The sequence below is a fragment of the Tursiops truncatus genome, chromosome 16, assembly GCF_011762595.2.
Source record: "Tursiops truncatus isolate mTurTru1 chromosome 16, mTurTru1.mat.Y, whole genome shotgun sequence".
Taxonomy (NCBI): domain Eukaryota; kingdom Metazoa; phylum Chordata; class Mammalia; order Artiodactyla; family Delphinidae; genus Tursiops; species Tursiops truncatus.
The window spans coordinates 30,278,353-30,296,766 of record NC_047049.1 but is presented as its reverse complement, the minus strand read 5'-3'; the positions used below and the strand labels follow the sequence as shown (position 1 = coordinate 30,296,766).

The 18,414-nt window shown below is 52.4% G+C and overlaps 1 protein-coding gene across 1 annotated transcript in view; it reads right to left on the bottom strand.

Annotated features, from left to right (window-relative positions):
- The window catches only part of SLIT1 (slit guidance ligand 1), a 169,389-nt gene that overhangs the window by 55,194 nt on the left and 95,781 nt on the right, over nucleotides 1–18,414 (bottom strand). The window contains exon 5 of the mRNA XM_033842299.2: nucleotides 684–755. Coding sequence (XP_033698190.2) covers nucleotides 684–755 — 72 coding nt within the window. The remainder of the gene's footprint in view (nucleotides 1–683; nucleotides 756–18,414) is intronic.

Below are 18,414 nucleotides of genomic sequence, written 5' to 3'. Positions count from 1 at the left end.
CTAGAGCCTGTAAGCCACAACTACTGAGCTCATGTGCCACAACTACTGAAGCCTGTACGCCTAGAGCCTGTGTTCCGCAACAACAGAAGCCACCGCAGCAAGAGGCCCGCGCACCACAACGAAGAGTAGCCCCTGCTCACCGCAACTAGAGAAAAGCCCGCGTGCAGTAACAAAGACCCAACGCAGCCAAAAATAAAATAAAATAAATAAATTTTAAAAAATAGCATTCAACAAAGTGTATTTATTTCCATATCTCATTTAAACCTCAGAGCAAGCTTGTGAGATAAATATGATGTCCCCATTTTGCAAAACAATATATAGAGGCTCAGTGAAGTTAACTGACTTGCAGCAGCTTATACGATATGGACCTGCAAGAAAACATTCAGACCCAGCTCTCCCCACCCACTGGAGGGTAAGGGCACAGAGACTGTCCATTGCAATGGAACAAGGACATCACCCAAGCACCCCACAGTTCATGACACTCCCTTCCACCTGGCCCCCAAAGGATGCCTGTTTCCTCCAGCCCCAGACTGTTCCAGAAGACCATGCTGGCATGAGCCATCTCAGAGCCCAAATCAGCTCCTCGGCTGCCTGGACCACAGGGCCTGGGGAGACCCATAAGGATGCTGACAGGGGTGGCCCGACAGTCCCCAAGCCCCTCTCCCTCCCCGGCCCATACTCACAAATTTTTGAGGTCTGTGGCTCCACGAAAAGCCTTTCTGGGGATGGCCTGGATGGCATTCTCACTCAGGTCCCTGCGAGGACAAAGCCAGAGGGAGAACACTGTCAGAAAAGATTTCTCCAGCGTGCCCTGATGAGTCAGGGAGGTCAAGCAGGCCAGACAGTGCCCAGACCAGACACAGCTGTATCCCAGCACCTGGGACAGTGCTTGGCATGCAAAGATCACTGGGTAAACATTTGTCAAACGAATGAATGAGTGAATAAATGAACTGGAACTTGGGTCCCAGCCACCTCCCCTTCTCTGGGCAGAGGGGTTGCAGTTGGGGGGTGCAGCCTGGGGCAGCAGGGATCAGCTCTGCCAGCCCCCAAGCCTGCCCACCAGACCCACCAGGGTCAGCTCAGCCCCCAAGGCATCGTCCAGGGCTGCAAAGGAGCAAGCAAAGAAGGAGCTTTTCGACGGGGCCCACAGCTGCCCTGAGACCTATGGCGGGTCTACCTACCGTTCCTGATCTGTTTTACTGACCAGGAATGGAGGCTTCAGAAGAAGGCACAGCTGGACCCCAGATAACCCAGCCAGTAGGTGGCCCACCAGGTTGTGAACTCCAGGCTGGGTCTGACTGCAGACCCCACGGTCTCAGGGACTGCAGGGGGCAGGGCTGCCACTGAGCCTGGATCCACACGGGGCACTGAGCGTGCTGGCCTAGGGACTGCCGTGCTGCATCCCTGCCCTGGGGCTTGGAGGGCAGGGACCTCTGAGGACTCCATCACCTCCCCATTATTAAAGTCCTGAAGTGAGGGAGGAGGCGTTGCAGGGACTCAGCAACTCAGCTTCCGCTCCCCAGCAGGATTGGGCCTCAGGCACCTGTCCACCTGCCTCTCCTCCCTCTCTCAATCCTCATTGCAGAACGCCCCTTTGCTTCCCACCGTGCTGATAACAACCGCCCCCCAACGCCTGCACCGCCAGGCGTGTCACAAGTGTGAGTGCGCCTGAGCCTCGCACTAACCGTGGGGCAAATACTACTGCCGTCCCCCTTTCGCAAGGACCAGAGGGAGCTCAGGGAAGTTACACAGCTCTTTGAGGGAGCACTGGCGGGTTGGTGGGTGGCGGCTCCAGAATCTGAAACAGGCAGTCAGGTTGCAGAGCCTCCCCTCGCACAGCAGCCCTGGGAGGAACTGCGACCTCAGACAGTCAGGGCTGCCTGTCCCCACGTGGGATGGGCAGTTCTGCAGACCCCGGACCCTCCTCCTGGGCCAGGCCCATGGGGCTTTGACTGTCTCCATCCCTTCAACCATTCACCCCACGGGCCTCAGGGTTCACCTCAAACCTGAGAACACAGCCCACGGGGGCACTCAGTGCACTGTCCCCTGAGCTGCGGGAACCGCTCCCCTCTGCCTGGGTTTTTCTGCTGAGACAACAAAACAGAAGCATCGCAGCAGAGCGCATGGGGCCCTGACCTCAGAAAGGCAGTTTCGAATCCCGGTTCCCCACCTCCCGGCTGTGCATCTGTGGCTCAGCCTTTCCCTCCTGAGCCCCAGTTTCCTTGTGTGTAAAGTTGGGGAATACAAGCCTTGCAAGGCCTGCCCCACAAACCGCCCCAAACCCTGCCCCCTGCACAGAGTGTGAGCTAACCTCTGTGAGCTCCCTCCCCTCCAAACCCCGACCCCTCCTGTCCCCCAGCTGCCTAACCGGCCCCAAGCACCTGTTGTCCAAAAGGGCTTTGTCACCATCACACCCCCTGTTCCCTGCTCGGTCTCTCCTTGAAGGAAGGCGTCTCAAGCCTGTGACACAGCCTCTCCTCTCTCTCCTCCAAAACTACATTCCCGCTGTGTCTGGCTTCACTATAACAGGCCTGTGCCTGTCCCTTAATGTGACAGCAGCTTCTCTCCCCTCTCCCCCCGGCCTCCCAGGTTTCAGAAAGATGGAGGGTGCCCAGGAGTGGGGACCTCTGGTAGCACCCTCATCTCAGCCCTAGCTAGCAGTTCACCCTTCAGCCAAGCTTGGGGGGAAACTCTGGGCTGACAGCTCGCAACCATTATTCCGTTTAATCCTCGCTACAATCCTGCAAGAAGGTTTCTCCCTTGTATCGACTAGTCTATTGATTTAGGCCAACCTTGTTCCAGAAAGGCTTTAAGGTGACTTATAGGGATTTATAAAACAGCAAGAGATCAGGAGTAAAAAGTAGGGCAGAGAAAAGACAAATCAATATCGGACAGCAAGCATGCAGCGCCACGTGATCCACACAGCTGCCTGGTCGGGGCAGGGGGTAGGTTCTAAGCTTTCTGAGAGCTGATGTGAAAAGGGAAAACTGGTCAGTTAACTGCATCCCCGATATATGTATAAACTCAAAAGAACCAGTTTCTCGGGAGTAGAGGTGTTTTGGGCACTAAGATGAGACAAGAATTTCTCCAGGGGTCTTTATAAAAAATGACTGTGTGTCCTAATCAATAACACTAGATCCTTATAATAAACGGGTTTCAAGTGTCTGTTTCTTATAATAACATCACATCAAAGTATGATTCAGGCAGAGCAATTCTCTAAGGATACACACCGGGAGCTAAGTGGGGAAGGGAGGGGCAGGAACGGTCTGTCAAAGGCAGGACGCATCGAGCCTGGCATGATCCAGGAGTAGGTGAGAGCAGGAGGTGCTGGGAAGAGAGTGTTGGCAGGAAGAAGGCTTGCAGACCAGAGAAGGCGACAGGTTAGACCAGAGAGGAGTGTGATCTGATAGCCTTTTAGACATGGCTCTGGGTCACCAAAGCTAATAGAGAAAAGACGCTGCCCCCAGTGGACACCAAGTGCCAATTATTGAGGTGAGGGTCCAGGGGTGGGTGTGGATCCACCAGGGCCAGGCCACAGTAGTGAGCCGGTGCTCACACTGTTAAAATGAGTAAAGGAAACTGAATTTGTGACCTTAAAGAGGCCAGCCTCTAGACCAGAGGGAAACAGGTGAGCCTTGAAAGGCGGAGGAAAATGCAGAGTGCTGACAGCAGAGAGGGTGGTGGAGAGAACCCGAACTCTGCAACGGAAGGATCTAAGTTCAGCTCCTGCTTCTGCCATTTACATTAGAAGTTACATGCCTGAGAGCTTCAATTTCCCTATTTGTAATATGGGGATTAAAATATCTACCACGCAGGACTTTGAAGAAGATTAAGAGAGTTCATGTAAATATTTATGCTTCTGTTCTAGTACCTCCATTTGGCAATATTTAAGAAATGCTGGGGACTTCTTTGGTGGTCCAATGGTTAAGACTTTGCCTTCAAATGCAGCGGGTGCAGGTTCGATCCCTGGTCGGGGGGGGGGGGGGGGGGGGGGGGGCTAAGATCCCACATGACTCAGGGCCATAAAACCAAAACATAAAACAGAAGCAGTATTGTAACAAATTCAATAAAGACTTTAAAAATGGCCCACATTTTAAAAAATCTTAAAATAAATAAATAAATAAAACTCTTAAGAAAAAAAAAAGAAAGAAAAAAGAGAAATGTGGGCTTTTGACCAGCCTTAATTAAGCACAGTCCGCCTATCCCTTTGCTAAGGTTCTGACTGTTGTCTCCAGTTATCTCACTAGGGGGCGCCAGAAGCCTTCCCCGGACTTGGATGCTTGCTCAGCCATTTGGCAAACCCAAACAAAGCTATTCTTTTTTTTGCCCCGTTGATCCCCTACCTGGTGAACAACTGTTTTGTCTTTCCCAAACCTCTTTGAAATAAAGTTTCTTATATCCATTTTCACCAGGTTGGCATGCAAACTTCAAATGTACCACCTACAACTTTTCTCATCATATTTTCCCAGGCCCTGAGCCTCCTTTTTCTCCCTGAAACTTGATCAATGTTGCCCTATTCTTCTCCCTCGGTGACCTTGTCAGAGACCCTGAAGTGAGGTGCGTGGCCTGGGGTATGTCGGGGCAGAATGAGATACACTGAGAGAGGCCATCCTGGGAGAGGGTGGGCTGTGGAGCTGGAAGGACAAACCAAAACCCGGAGCAGCTGGTGGCCCGATCCTGGCCAGGGGGAAGCACAGGGCACAGAGCCACAGGGCGGACAGCAGTTCAGAAGGACACCTCAGGCAGGACAGCGAGAAGCAGATTCGAGAGCAAGGATGCAGCAACCAGACAAGGGACCGGCTGGGGACAGATTCTACGGGAAAGGATAAGGTCCTAGATTTCTGACAAGCTCCCAGGGGATACAGAGGCTGCTGGTCCAGGAAGCACACACTGAGAGGCCAGGGCATAGAGGAGAATGCCCACAGCTAAGTGTCACCCTGGAGACTTGGGTTCAACGAGCCCTGTCTCACCCACTTAAATCATGTGGTCTTGGGTGAGTCACTAACCTCTCTGGCCTCAGTTTTCTCATCTGCAAAATGGGGGTAAGAAGTGGTACCTACCTTGCAGACTCTGATGTGGTAGGCACTGGGTGCTCTCACCCCTGCCCATGACTCCACATGTGCTGCCGTTCCTTCATTGCCTCGAATCCCTCCTGCCACAGGACCTCGGCACTTCTGTTCCCTCTGCCAAGACTATGCTTCCTCCACTCTTGTGGAGGAATGGTAACTTCTATTCATCCTTCACATCTCAGTCTACAGACACCTCCTCTGACAGCTCCCTCTGCTGCAGGCTCCCAGGGCCCCGACGCTTTCTCTTCTCAGCACTAATCCAGGTTTATAATGAAATATTTGTGCACTGGATGTAATAAAATACTGATTTTTGGTTAACACCCCTCTCTGCCTCCAGACAGTCCCTGGACACCTGGTGTGTTGCAGAGGCTCAGTAATTTTTAGCTGAACTGAACTGAAGTGGATCCTTCCATGATTCTCTTGCTCCAATCCCTCTGCATTTTCCGGATTAAAGCAAAGAGTTAGGACAGGCCATGTGACTGAGAGGGAAAAGCAGGGGCTTGGGGCAGGATGGCTGGTTCTGTATGAACTTTGTGAGACCAGACCTCTTCCCCGTGCACTGGGTATGGTTGTACTTGCTCTGTCTAACACTCACCCAACGAGTGAGGGCTCTACAGGGGGCTGGGGGAAGAAGCGCTTGTTGCCAACGGTGTTATAATCAACCCTGCCCTTCCCTTCACCCATCTTTATGGAACTTCAATAATCACCCTCCATGGCTCTGAGGTGGTCCCAGCAGCATGAGCAGAGAGGTGGGGGAGCCTCTGAGGAAGGTAAGTGACTCTCCCAGGACCCACAGGAGGACAGGGAGTTGGAGCCCCTGGGGTCCACCCGGGGGACTCGAGGTAAGGGTGCTGCAGGCAAAGATCCCCCGGCCTGAATCCCACCACCCAAGATCAAGGGCCCTGAGACACAAGCTGCTGCCAGTACCTCCACCCCCGGGGTCTGGGACATCCCCAATGACCCCAGCTGGGTCCCCCTTCCCTGAAGAGAAGGGGGCAGCAAGCCCACAGCCTGGCTTGGGCACCACCTCTCCTCCTGCACGCTGCCAATCCCTCCACCCTCTGCCAGGGCCGGGAGAGGCAGGGGCTAGAAAGCCGAGGTCAGGACCCCATGTTCTCTCTGCTAATCCCCCTTCACGCTCTAACCAGATTGGGTCCTGCTGGCAGACCGGCCTGAGGGGATCAGCACAGGGGGCGTTTCCAGCCAGAGACGCTGGGCACCAGCCAGAGCGACCTCCCTGCCGGCCCTACTGCAGAGCTGGGGGCCTGCTCTGTCGGCCTTTCAAGCCACACGGAGGCTCTGGGCAACCTGGCCTGTTCCCTCGCCCGCTGGTTACCCTGTGCTCGCCCAGTATGGGGATGGAGGAAACCAGGGCAGCCCGACTGTTCCAGGCCACCTCCCCCAGGGCTCCCTTAGCGGATTAAGGACTTGGGCCTTGGGCCTTGAAGCCGGCCATGTACCTCCCCACCGAGGGACCTCCTGGCAGTTTCCTAACGCCTTGAGCCTCAGTCTCCTCCTCAGTAAAGTGGGAATGACTGTGGGGTCATGGGGCCTAACTGAGGCTGTGTGCGGTGCTCTTGGCCGGGACTGGCAGAGTCAGCTGCCACTGCTAATCGTCTTCATGGGCCTCAGGGCTGGGGGGCCAGGGAGGGGCAGGGCTGAAAAATCCAGGTCTTGCTAGAGTCTGTCATACAGAGTGAAGTAAGTCAGAAAGAGAAAGACAAATACTGTATGCTAACACATATATATGGAATTTAAGAAAAAAAAAATGTCATGAAGAACCTAGGGGTAAGACAGGAATAAAGACGCAGACCTACTAGAGAATGGACTTGAGGATATGGGGAGGGGGAAGGGGAAGCTGTGACAAAGCGAGAGAGTGGCATGGACATATATACACTACCAAACGTAAAATAGATAGCTAGTGGGAAGCAGCTGCATAGCACAGGGAGATCAGCTCGGTGTTTTGTGACCACCTAGAGGGGTGGGATAGGGAGGGTGGGAGGGAGGGAGACGCAAGAGGGAAGAGATATGGGAACATATGTATGTGTATAGCTGATTCACTTTGTTACAAATCAGAAACTAACATACCATTGTAAAGCAATTATACACTAATAAAGATGTAAAAAAAAAGAAAAACTCCAGGTCTTGGAATCAGGGGGATGAGGCTGGAGGCTGGCTCTGCCACCAGCCCACTGTGTGATCTCGGGCAAGACCAGCGGTTAGATCCTAGCCCCTGGGTCTCCCCTTCCAACAGCACTACCTCCCAGTGAGGTCGGGAGGATTAAATCACACACGGGTGAGCCCAGCTCCGGGCAGCCTCCCTCATGCTGCTGCGGCTGCTAAGTGCCGCCCAGGGACCCTCAGCTGGTGACTCAGCACCCACATCTCTGGCACCTGAACCAGCAGCAGCGGAGCCACCTGGGAGTTTTAGAAATATGAACTTTCTAGCCCCGCCTACTGAATCAGAATCTGCATTTTAGTAAGATCCCCCCAGGTGATTCATATGCATATTAAAGTCTGAAAAGTGCTGGGACTTCCCTGGTGGCGCAGTGGTTAAGAAACCGCCTGTCAATGCAGGGGACACAGGTTCGAGCCCTGGTCCAGGAAGATCCCACATGCCACGGAGCAACTAAGCCCGTGCGCCACAACTACTGAAGCCTGCGCGCCTAGAGCCCATGCTCCGCAACAAGAGAAGCCACTGCAATGAAAAGCCCACGCACCGCAACGAAGATTAGCCCCTGCTTGCCGCAACTAGAGAAAAGCCCGCGCACAGTAAAACAAATAAATAAATAATTTTTTAAAAAGAACAGTGCTGCATCTGACAGAGGGAAGCTTAAAACTCTTCCTGTCCCCAGCTAGGGCTAAAGCAAAGGGGTTGTAGCCCCTGTACCCGCCAGCTTTTCAAAGCCAGGGGCAGAGGAGACAACTCCCACTCCTTAGGGGGCGGGATGGGAAGAGACTTGGACACAGACACCCCCACTGAGTGGAGAGAGGGAAGAGCAGCCTCTGACCTGTCACCTGTGGCATGCCACTGCCCACCTTCATGGGGAACAGAGGAGGTGCTCACCAGAGGGCAGTGACAGCCACGACATTAGTACCACCACCCTCCCTACATTCCTGCTGGGGTTGGGGCAGGGGGACGCTGCCTGAGAGGCACTCAGCTCCTCCATGCCAATAGGAACCACTGCTCCAGCTCAGGGCCCCAGCCAGGGGCTGGAAGACAGAGCCCCAGGGGGCTGCTCTGTACCCCAGGTCCCTGCTGCAGGACGCACCCCAGGGCTGGGATGCCAGGTGCACACCCGCATCTAAGGTGCTCCTGGGATCTGGCAGGACCATCCCTCCTTTGTCTCTGCTTATCCTTCGAGCCTCCCCTCAAATCCTACCCTTTCCACCCAGGAAGGAAATTAGTTCTGCAATTACCCCTCCCCGCCCAGGCTCCCCAGCCCACGGACAATATTCAGGGGCCCCAGATCTACCCTCCGTGGGTACGTGGCATGTGCGTGCACCTGTCTCCAAGTGACCTTCAAGGCGGGTTCCTGAGAGACATCTGGTGATAAGGACCTGAACCCTTTCTGCCTGGGCTCCAACCTCAAGGTAACGACTGGGACTTTGTCATTCATAAATCTCAGGTGCTCCCAGAAGAGCAAACTGAAAGCTTATCAGGGGCTGACTCTCAGTGTGGATGAGTTTGTTTCATCAACTCCAAAAGTCAAGTTTGGGTCGGGGGAAGGGGGAGAGTGCAGAAGAGACCAGGGAGTAGTATCAAAGGACAGGCTGGTGGTGGGGTGAAGGGGGAACTGGTCCCACCATCCACAGCCTAGTTTCCTTTGATCTTGGGCCCCGCCCCCCTGCTGTTGTCAAAACAAAGGAAAGACACCCGCACCCCACCTGGGAGCTGCCTCTGTCTTCTCCTAAGGCTGCACTAAGTAGCCAGTTCCCCTTGCTAATCCTTGGGCTCCCCGATCCCCTCTCCTCTCCTCCCGAGGGCCAGAGTCAGGCCAGCTAGGATAAATGGCGGGGGCCATCAGATAAGCCTGTGTCCCCCAAAGGAGCCTCAGTGAGGGGAGGGTGAGGCGCTGGCCAGGCAGTAGCTGGTCTGGGAGAGGAGTCAGGCGACCTGGGTTCAAAAGCAAGCTCAGAATCAACTGGCTGCCTCTTTGCACCTCAGTTTCCTCATCTGTAACAAGCTTATGAGGGGCAAACAGACAAAGGTATGTGAATGTATCCCAAAGACTGTCTGGCACACAGTAGGTGGCAATCACGTTGCTGCCAAGGCTTTAAACCACCCCTACTAATTATTGTGTGGTCCAGGTCTGACCCCTCTCCTTCTCCACCCCTCTCCTCCTAAGGTGGTTACGATATTCATGGAATTAAAGCTCACGCATGCTCTGTGAGGCCTTGAGATTTTAAAAAGTGTTAAACACACAATATTTTCCCAAGGAACTCCTGACGTCCAAATTCCCGTAGGTAATTTTGGAGGCTCACACCATAGATGGTGCGGTTGGAGCTTTGCAGGAAAAATGGGCTGCTCCAAGCTACCAGTGCACGCCAGGCACCGTCAGCAGGAGAGATGGCCTTCCTCTCCTGTCCACCACACCACCCCGAAGCCACACACCCTCCTGTGGCCAGCCCCCCCTCCCTCTAGACCCACGGAGTTAATGTTGCAGAAACCTCATTAGGAAGAGACATTAAGCAGCCCTGGATCGCGGCGCCATAAAACCAGCCTGGGTAACATTTCTGTGAATTGGGCTGCTTGTCATGCAGCCACCGATCACTGCAATCAATTCCCACAATAGAGATATCAGAGGAGATGCACGCACCCCACAAAGCAACCACAGAGCCCTGCCAAGGAAAGCTGCTCAGAGGCTGGAGTCCCATTCAGGAGTGAGTGGCTCAAGGACAAACAGGAAACAGACCAGAAGGCACAGGTCCCAGCCACCATGGCAAGAACACGATAATGGCAACTGGGCAAATGAAGGAGGCGGGGGAATGCAAGCCCCTCTTAATGTGAGTGCCGGGTAAGGCCTTCCCTGTAATCAACCACCATGCACTGAGCCCCCAAGAAGTTCCAGGCATTCTGCTGAGTCCTGAGCAGGGATGCACTGGGGGAGACAAGGCTCTTGTCCCAGACACATTTGAGTCGTTAGGACCAATAACTTCAGAGATTCCCAGCCCAGGCACACAGTGGGGAAGGGGCAGGGGGGTTCAGCAGGAGAAAGAATCAAGATATAGAGGAAAGAACATGAGCTTTGGAGCCAAACAACCCTGGGTTTGATTCCAAGCTCCACCATTTACTGCCTCTGTGACCTTGGGAAGTTACTCAACCTCTCTGAATCTGGTTGCTCACGTGTAAAGGAGAGTTCACCACAGCTCCCTCTTGCTGGGTTATATAGTGAGGATTAGATACCACATGTGCCACTTAAATAAAGCACAAAGATAGGCAAAAGGCATCTATGCTGTTAGGAATCAGGACTGTGGTTACTGGTGTGAGGGGATTAATGACTGGAAGGAGGAACAAGAGGCTTCTGGGTGCTCGTGATGTTTTCATTCTTGATCTCTTGCTGGTTATATGGGTGTGATCACTTTGTGAAAATTCAGCGAGTTATATATACGAAAATACATAACACATGTACAGAAATTTGCACTTTCCTGAATATATGTTATACTTCAATGAAAAGTTTTTAAAAACGACATATAAAGCACTGATTCCAGCGCGTGGTGCTTTGAAGGCATTCAACAAATGCTAATGTCCTGCCTCCCTGATCCTCCCCAGAGGAGACAAAGGTGGAAAAAATCTTTGAGGTGACCAACACCCAAAGAATTGGGGCTCACAATTCTAAGCAGTGGGGAAATCCCCTGGCTGAGAGGACACCGCACAGAGGGCGGCAGAAACAGTGCCCACCCCAAAGTGATGAAGGACTGGGAATCAACATCAAAGAGACAAGGAGGCGGGAAAGCAGGCCCTGTGGGCACGTGAGCATTTTGACTGTGCCGGGTGACACGCTGTATCCCAGGGTAGGACGGCATCTGTCTCCGTTGCAGCAGTTCACATCTGCTTACACATCTCCCTGAAGAGCAGGTACAGTGCCCTGCTCCAGGATGAGACCTCAGGGTCCAGTGGGATGGGCTGAGATGCTGATGTTGGAGGAGCGAGGACCTTGGGGCCCCGCAGGGCAGGCCTGGGGGGCCTGGGCCAACAGAACAGCCTTCAGAGCTGGTCTGGATTCCTTCTTTGCCTGGTTTCAGGAAGGAATTAAGGCAGTTTTAGGGATACATTATAAAATGGAGTAAGATAACAGGAACCAGAGGAAGAGTTAAAAAAAAAAAAGAAGACAAAAATGAGTAGACATATCAAACAAGAGGGAGAAGTACACCCTACAAAAGCCTCTGCATCTGCTACATGTGGGCCTGGGCTTCTCCCGGCCTAGGAGGATGTGGAGACTGCTGTGCATACAATTCACCAAGTCCACAGATGAAAACAAGCTTGGGGGAGAGACACGGCCTTTCCTGGTTCTAAAACCAAGCACGGGGGACTTCCCTGGTGGCGCAGTGGCTAAGAATCCACCTGCCAATGCAGGGGACACGGGTTCGAGCCCTGGTCCAGGAGGATCCCACATGCCGTGGAGCAGCTAAGCCCGTGCGCCACAACTACTGAAGCCCGCGTGCCTAGAGCCCATGCTCCGCCACAAGAGAAGCCACCGCAATGAGAAGCCCGCGCACCGTAACAAAGAGTAGCCCCTGCTTGCCGCAACTAGAGAAAGCCCGCGTGCAGCAACGAAGACCCAACGTAGCCCATAAATAAATAAATAAACTTTTAAAATAAATAAATAAATAAAACCAAGCATGGAGGCTTCGTACGGGTCCCATAAAGAGGCAGCAGCAGAACAGAAAAGCAGGACATTTACCAGCATCCCCAAAGGAGGCTCAAGGATATTAGGTTGCCTGTTTCTGAGTCACTTCCCCAGAAGCCAAGTCACAGATCAGCCAGTTCTCCAAAGGGCCCATTTGCTAAATTTCTTTTCTTTCCTTTACCAATTTGGTTTTAGTTGGGTTGTTTCCCATTTGTCTTCATAAAGGCCTTTTAGGGGTTGTTGGGTTTCCCTGTCCCAGCTCCTAGTGGTCACAGGGAGAGACTGGGGCTGGGCTCATCATGGTTCAAACACCAGGAGTGCGGCCAGAGACAAATGGACCAGTCCTGAAAATACTATCATAAAGGCGAAACGCAAACCAGTCGACTCACACAAAGTAGTTAAAGAAAGTAAGTCAGGTTTCCCTGGTGGCGCAGCGGTTGAGAGTCTGCATGCCGATGCAAGGGACACGGGTTTGTGCCCCAGTCCGGGAGGATCCCACGTGCCGCGGAGCAGCTGGGCCCATGAGCCGTGGCCGCTGGGCCTGTGCGTCCAGAGCCTGTGCTCCGCAACGGGAGAGGCCACAACAGTGAGAGGCCCGCGTACCGCAAAAAAAAAAAAAAAAAAAGAAAGAAAGTAAGTCAATTTGATGAATTGGTCATTTGACAAACCGGCCATTCAGTGAATTGACTTTTGGCAGATTGGCTTTTAGCAAAATGACATTTGGTAAATTGGTCTGCTTCTGACACAGCAGTGTGTTTCACAGGGCAATTACTTATACACTGCCAGTCCAGGCTAATGGCCTGGGATCAGAGCTCAGGAGAAGTCGTTCGCAGACAAGTCAACCTCACCCCATGCGCTGCTCTCCACTGGCCTGTCTTGAGCCAGGGTGGATTTTAGAATATTTTGAGGGATGCATGCACGCAGACCATCCTTCATTCGTATCATTTTTCTCAGTTAAGTTTATCTAGCTCTGAGGGCAGACTCTGGGTTGTCCCTCATAAGGACCTGGGAGTGGTATGGGCAGGATTCAATGTGGTTTGGGAAGAGAAAGACCCAGGCACAGGGGCAACAGGACTGGGCAAGTAGAATCCAAGCTGTGCGCGGGGAGGGGGCTCCACTCAGGACAAGTGACCAAGTTGCTAGTTTGAGTTTCCCCAGGGAGAACTTGGGGGCCCTGGCCGATGCGGCACGGCACCTAACGCCAGAACAGACGTCTGACTGAAGCCCATGGCAGGAGTGGTCCACCAAGGAGGCCAACAGAGGATCACTGAGCCCCTGAGGCATTCCCAATCCTCTCCTCCCTGGCCCGTAAGGGGAAAATGGGGTCCATTTCTTTTACCAAAGACCTCGCCCACTGTCCCCCCATCCCCTTCAGAGCAGTCCAGGCCCTGTCTGAGTCTTGGCCTTAGGAGTTTCTCAGAAGAAAAGGGGAGCTTGGGGGACTGGAATGGCACGAGGTCAGCCTCCCCAGAATATTTGCAGCCCCTCACGTCCCCTCCATATACACTCACAGGGATGCCCAAAGGGTATAAGACCCTTAAGTACCTCCCAGACAGGCAGAAAGACAGAGCCTTGTCACATTACAAGGCAAGGAAGGTGTCTAGTTGGCTCAGTGTGTTCTGCAGGTGGCAACAGCAGCAAGAAAGAAGCCGGGCGGAGGGGCTGGGCGCGGAGCTGTCCGTGGTGCTGAAGCCTCTCAGCAGCTCTTCTTCTGGTCAAGGCTAAAGACCAGAATCCAAAGACCTTGGGTTCTAGCCACCTTCCACCTTACCCAGGTGGCCCACACGCCAAACCTTGTTTCACCAGCTTTTTTTTTTTTATAAGCCCACAGAGAGTCTGGCTCACAGTATATACACAGAGGGTCAGGAGAGCCCCACATGAGCATCAAGGGACCCATTCGTAGACTCAGGAGGGGCATGTGCTGAGCACAATCCACGTCACTAAGCTACTTGTAGACAGAGGTGAAGCTCGATACCGCCCCATTTCTCCAGACATAGAGCAAAGCACAGAGAAGTGCTCAGAAATCACCTGGCCATGTCAGATCCTTGCACAAAAGCCGCTCATTTCAATCCTTAGGACCTTAATGATCATCACTGATGCTTGTATAACACACAGTTACTATTATTGATGATGATAGCTACATATATTAAGGATTTATTATGAGCCTGGCACTGTGCTAGGTATTTTATATGTTTTAGATGCATTATCTCATTTAATCCTTAAAACAGCTTTCTGAGATAAATTACTCCCACCTCTCTGGTGTGGATGTTGACAGTGGGAGAGGTTAGGGCATGGGGCGGGGGTGGGTAGAGAGTATATTGGAACAGTCCATGCTTTCCACTCAATTTTGCCCTGAACCTAAAACTGCTCTAAAAAATAAAGTCTATTAAAAAAAAAACCTCTCACCATACCTGTTTTCCAGGTAGCATAACTGAGGTGTCATAACTTTCCCAGGCTGTCTGACTGCAGAGCCCACAAGCTAACCCACTATGCTACATTGGCTCAGCACATTAGAACCATCAAAGCGATGGACAGGTGGGTGGGGAGGCGTCTAGAAGCGTACACATGTCAGCAGTGACATCTGATAGATGAACTGGGAGGGAGGAGGTGAAAGTCTAGAAAGCAGAGTATGATAACGAACATTGGCAATGTCAACAGCGAGTCATCAAGAAAAGGTTAAACTATGTGCAGGACCCTCTGTTTTAGAACTTAGATAATAGTGTAATAAATTTCAGATGCATCTCATCAAAAATGGTGGGAGGTTAGCATGTTTTCCCTGAGCAGCCAGGCCATGGGGAGAGCAGAATGCCAGCCCCTGCTGGGGTGTGCACTGCCCATGGACTTCTCCTTGCACCTGGATTCCTACAAGTATCTCAGAAACTGTCACTTCTTTCAAACCCCCGTAGGTTTGAAAGACAGAGGCAAGCTTTGGAATCCTGTGGCGAGGGGCTTCAATCACAAGTCAGTACACACAGGCAGCATCCCCTGGGCCTCTGAGAATGCAGGGGTTCTGGTGCAGGGGAGCACCTGCCACCTGAAGGGGAGGATCCAAGGCCACCAGCCACTGGCTTCTCACAGAGTCTCTAGCGCACCCTCTGGGCCACCACCCAAGAGCCCCCAGCAAAATAAATGATCACCAGGGCTCCTGTCCCCAGTCTCACACAAAGTAGTTAAAGAAAGTAAGTCGGGCTTCCCTGGTGGCGCATCTAGGTGTAGCAATGAGGCTAACCCTGCACAATCTGGAACACAGAGGGCACCCAGACCTCCTGGTGTGGTGGTGGTGACCAGCTTCCAGGAGAGACAGACAGAGGGCTCGGGCGGGGGGGCTCTGACCACCAATGTGAACACCAAAAACTGATGTTCGGACTCAGGAAATTTCATCTCAGCATCCCAATTTGCCCAATTCCCGATTCTCTAGGAGGGATGCAAACACCTCCAACTTCTAGGAGGCCAGGTCCAGCAGCCCTGCCCTCCCCCAGGGAATGGTTGGTGCAGTCAGGTACCCTGCTGTCCTGCCTCATCTCCTTCACAGCCAGACCAGGAGTCCCCACCTGTGGGGCTACAGAGTCTCAAGGACCATGCAGTTGTTGCAAAATCTGGGCATCCTCATGCAGCCCTAGCAACATCTGCAGACTGAATTAGAGTTACGTAGGACCTTGGGCTCCACCTCTCTGAGCCTTATTTTCCGTGTCAAAATGGGGACAGTGAGAGTCCTTATCTCAGAGAAGTGCCATGAGGACTTGGTAGGTGGGTTCGCAGCTTAAAACCAATAAATGGGAGCTATTGTTATTGCTCTTCTTATTCTTCTCACATGGGTTGTGATAAATAAGATATAGATTCAATTAAAAGCACTACTGGATTCATAAGGTCCTCTTCAAAGACATGATGTGTTTTCTCAGTCATCATGGGAACCTCATATGGGTACCTCATAACTGTACCCATGCTTTTTTCTTCTTAGCACTTACCATAGTTTTAATCAATTGATTATTCATGGTATGATTTAGTTAATGTTTATCTCCTCAATTAAATTATGCATTCGATGAGGCAAGGGCCATGTCTAGCAAAGAGGTGGCATTCAGTAAATAATCTGATGAGGATTTTGGCTATTCAAAATGTCAGATTAGCATTTGGGAGGAGGTCTATGGTGTTTTGACATTAAAAACAGGTCCCCTCCAGGACTGACAGGATAAGGGCATAAGGCCCCCTGCTGTGATCCCACGCATGGCTGTTGTTCCTTTGAGGGGCCTGTTGTCCAGCAAAGGGCAAAGGCTCTGAACTGGATCCACACTGACTCTGTGATAGTTTCCGGCGGGAAGGGCCACAGCCCCCAGGGAGAAAAGCTGAACAGCCTCTCCAGCCCCGCCCTGCTTCTGGCCCACCTCTCTGTTCTGTCCTCCACCACCATCTACTCACTCCTCCGTGTCTCATAACACCCTCCACTGTTTCCCATCATTGCAACTGTCACATTGCATCTCTGCGAGTCTCTCACATCCTGATAATAATAATGACAGCACAGATGTCGAGAAGGATACATCTGCCCTTTGCCTGCCTGCTGGAGGAAAGCTCGCTCACTAATGCAAGGGGACAGGCTATCATCTGGGCCACATCTACAGCCACACCACGACAGAGCAGGTGCACAGAGGCACCCCCCTCGCTCCCCGCACGCCTGCCTGAGTTCACTGCTTACTGCTTTCACCTCCTGCACCAAGGGTCCAGCCGGAAGGGGGTGACATTCCAGGTCTGATTCCAGCTTGGGGAGCCCAAGGCCTCGGGTCTAACCTTGTGCTCCAGCTCAGGATTACCAGAGCTCTGCACTGGGGTGGCGGGGTGCGTGTTAGTCAACCTGGCCAATATTTCCCACTTTTCATCTTTCATTGTTTGAGAACAAAGCCAGTTTGGAGAAAGAACAGGGGAAACTAGAGCCTTGCTTTTCAAAGTGTGATCAGAAGAGGTGCAGGATGGGCATTGATAGAAATACAGAATCTCAGGCCCCAACCCCTACCTGCGGAAAAAGATCCTACATTTAATAAGGTGATTTGTTTGCACGTTCAAGTTGCAAAGCACTGGATAGAGTAGTGGTTCTCAAACCTGGCTGCACACCAGAACCACCTGGGGAAGTTTACAAAATACTGATGCCTGGGCTCCACCCCAGAGATTCTGATTTCATTAGTTGGGGGCAGAGCCTGGGCATTGGGATTTTTCAAAGCTCCCTAGGAGATTCTTAGGTGTGGCCAAGATGGAGAATCCTTTCTACACATGTGGCCAACCCTCAGGCCCCTCACCTTGTCCTCCCCCACCTAGGACCCCCCTTACAGTGCTACGTCCTTCTCCAATCCTTTCTCTCTCAGTATTTCCAATCCCACTGGATGACTGGTGCTAATCAATGTTGAGGAAAGTGAGCCTGGAAGAGTAGTTCATACTAGGTGGTAAATGACTGACAGCCCCAACTTCCATGAAGTATGTGCATTTTAAAAAGAGGATTCCTGGGCTTCCCTGGTGGTGCAGTGGTTAAGAATCCGCCTGCCAATGCAGGGGACACGTGTTCAAGCCCTGGTCCCAGAAGAACCCACATGCCACGGAGCAACTAAGCCCGTGTGCCACAACTACTGAGCCTGAGCTCTAGAGCTTGCGAGCCACAACTACTGAAGCCCGTGCACCTAGAGCCTGTGCTCCACAACAAGAGAAGCCACCACAATAAGGGGCCCACGCACCTCAATGAAGAGTAGCCCCCGCTCGCCGCAACTAGAGGAAACCCATGCACAGCAACAAAGATCCAATGCAGCCTAAAATAAATAAATTTAAAAAAAAAACAACGGATTCTTGACTCAGCCTTCATCAGTGGTGACATCCTATCGGTTTAAGGAACGTAAAGGAAACACTGAGCAGAGAGGACCTTCCTGGTCACCCTAAAATTAGCCTTTTCTATTCAGCCAAAGTTACTATTCAGAAAAAGAGCTATTTATAGCCTAGATGAAAGTTCGCTACTTAAGTCAGATGGCTGAGCAAAGGTACCTGCGTATTTATCTGTGTGTGTGGGCCCAACTTTCTATCTCTTACTGATGCTGGACTGTCCATCATCATTCTGGGGTTGGAAGAAGAAGAAAAGCGGGGAGAGGAAGAGGGCACCTTAGAAGCCAGGAGCAGGTGCTGGGGGCAATGCTGGGGGTGGGAGCACCCGAAGGTGACCACCTCCATGAAAGGAAGGAAGCACCACATCTCACACCTTCGAGGTGGCTCTGGCTTAATGTCCCTGCACAAATGCACTCCCCGCATCCTCATGGGTGGCCCTGGGAAGGGTCCAGAGACCAAGGGAGGGAAAGGCTGGACCAAGTTTATTTATCAGATGAGCAGTAGAGGCCAGACTAGAAGCTGGAATCCCACAGGCTCCCAGCCTGCCAGCGCATCTTGGGCTGTACTCTGGAGGGAGAAAGTGCAGGAAAGCAATGGGCTGTGGTCCTGGGAAGGCAGCAGCCAACTCCCAGGCTCAGGTTACA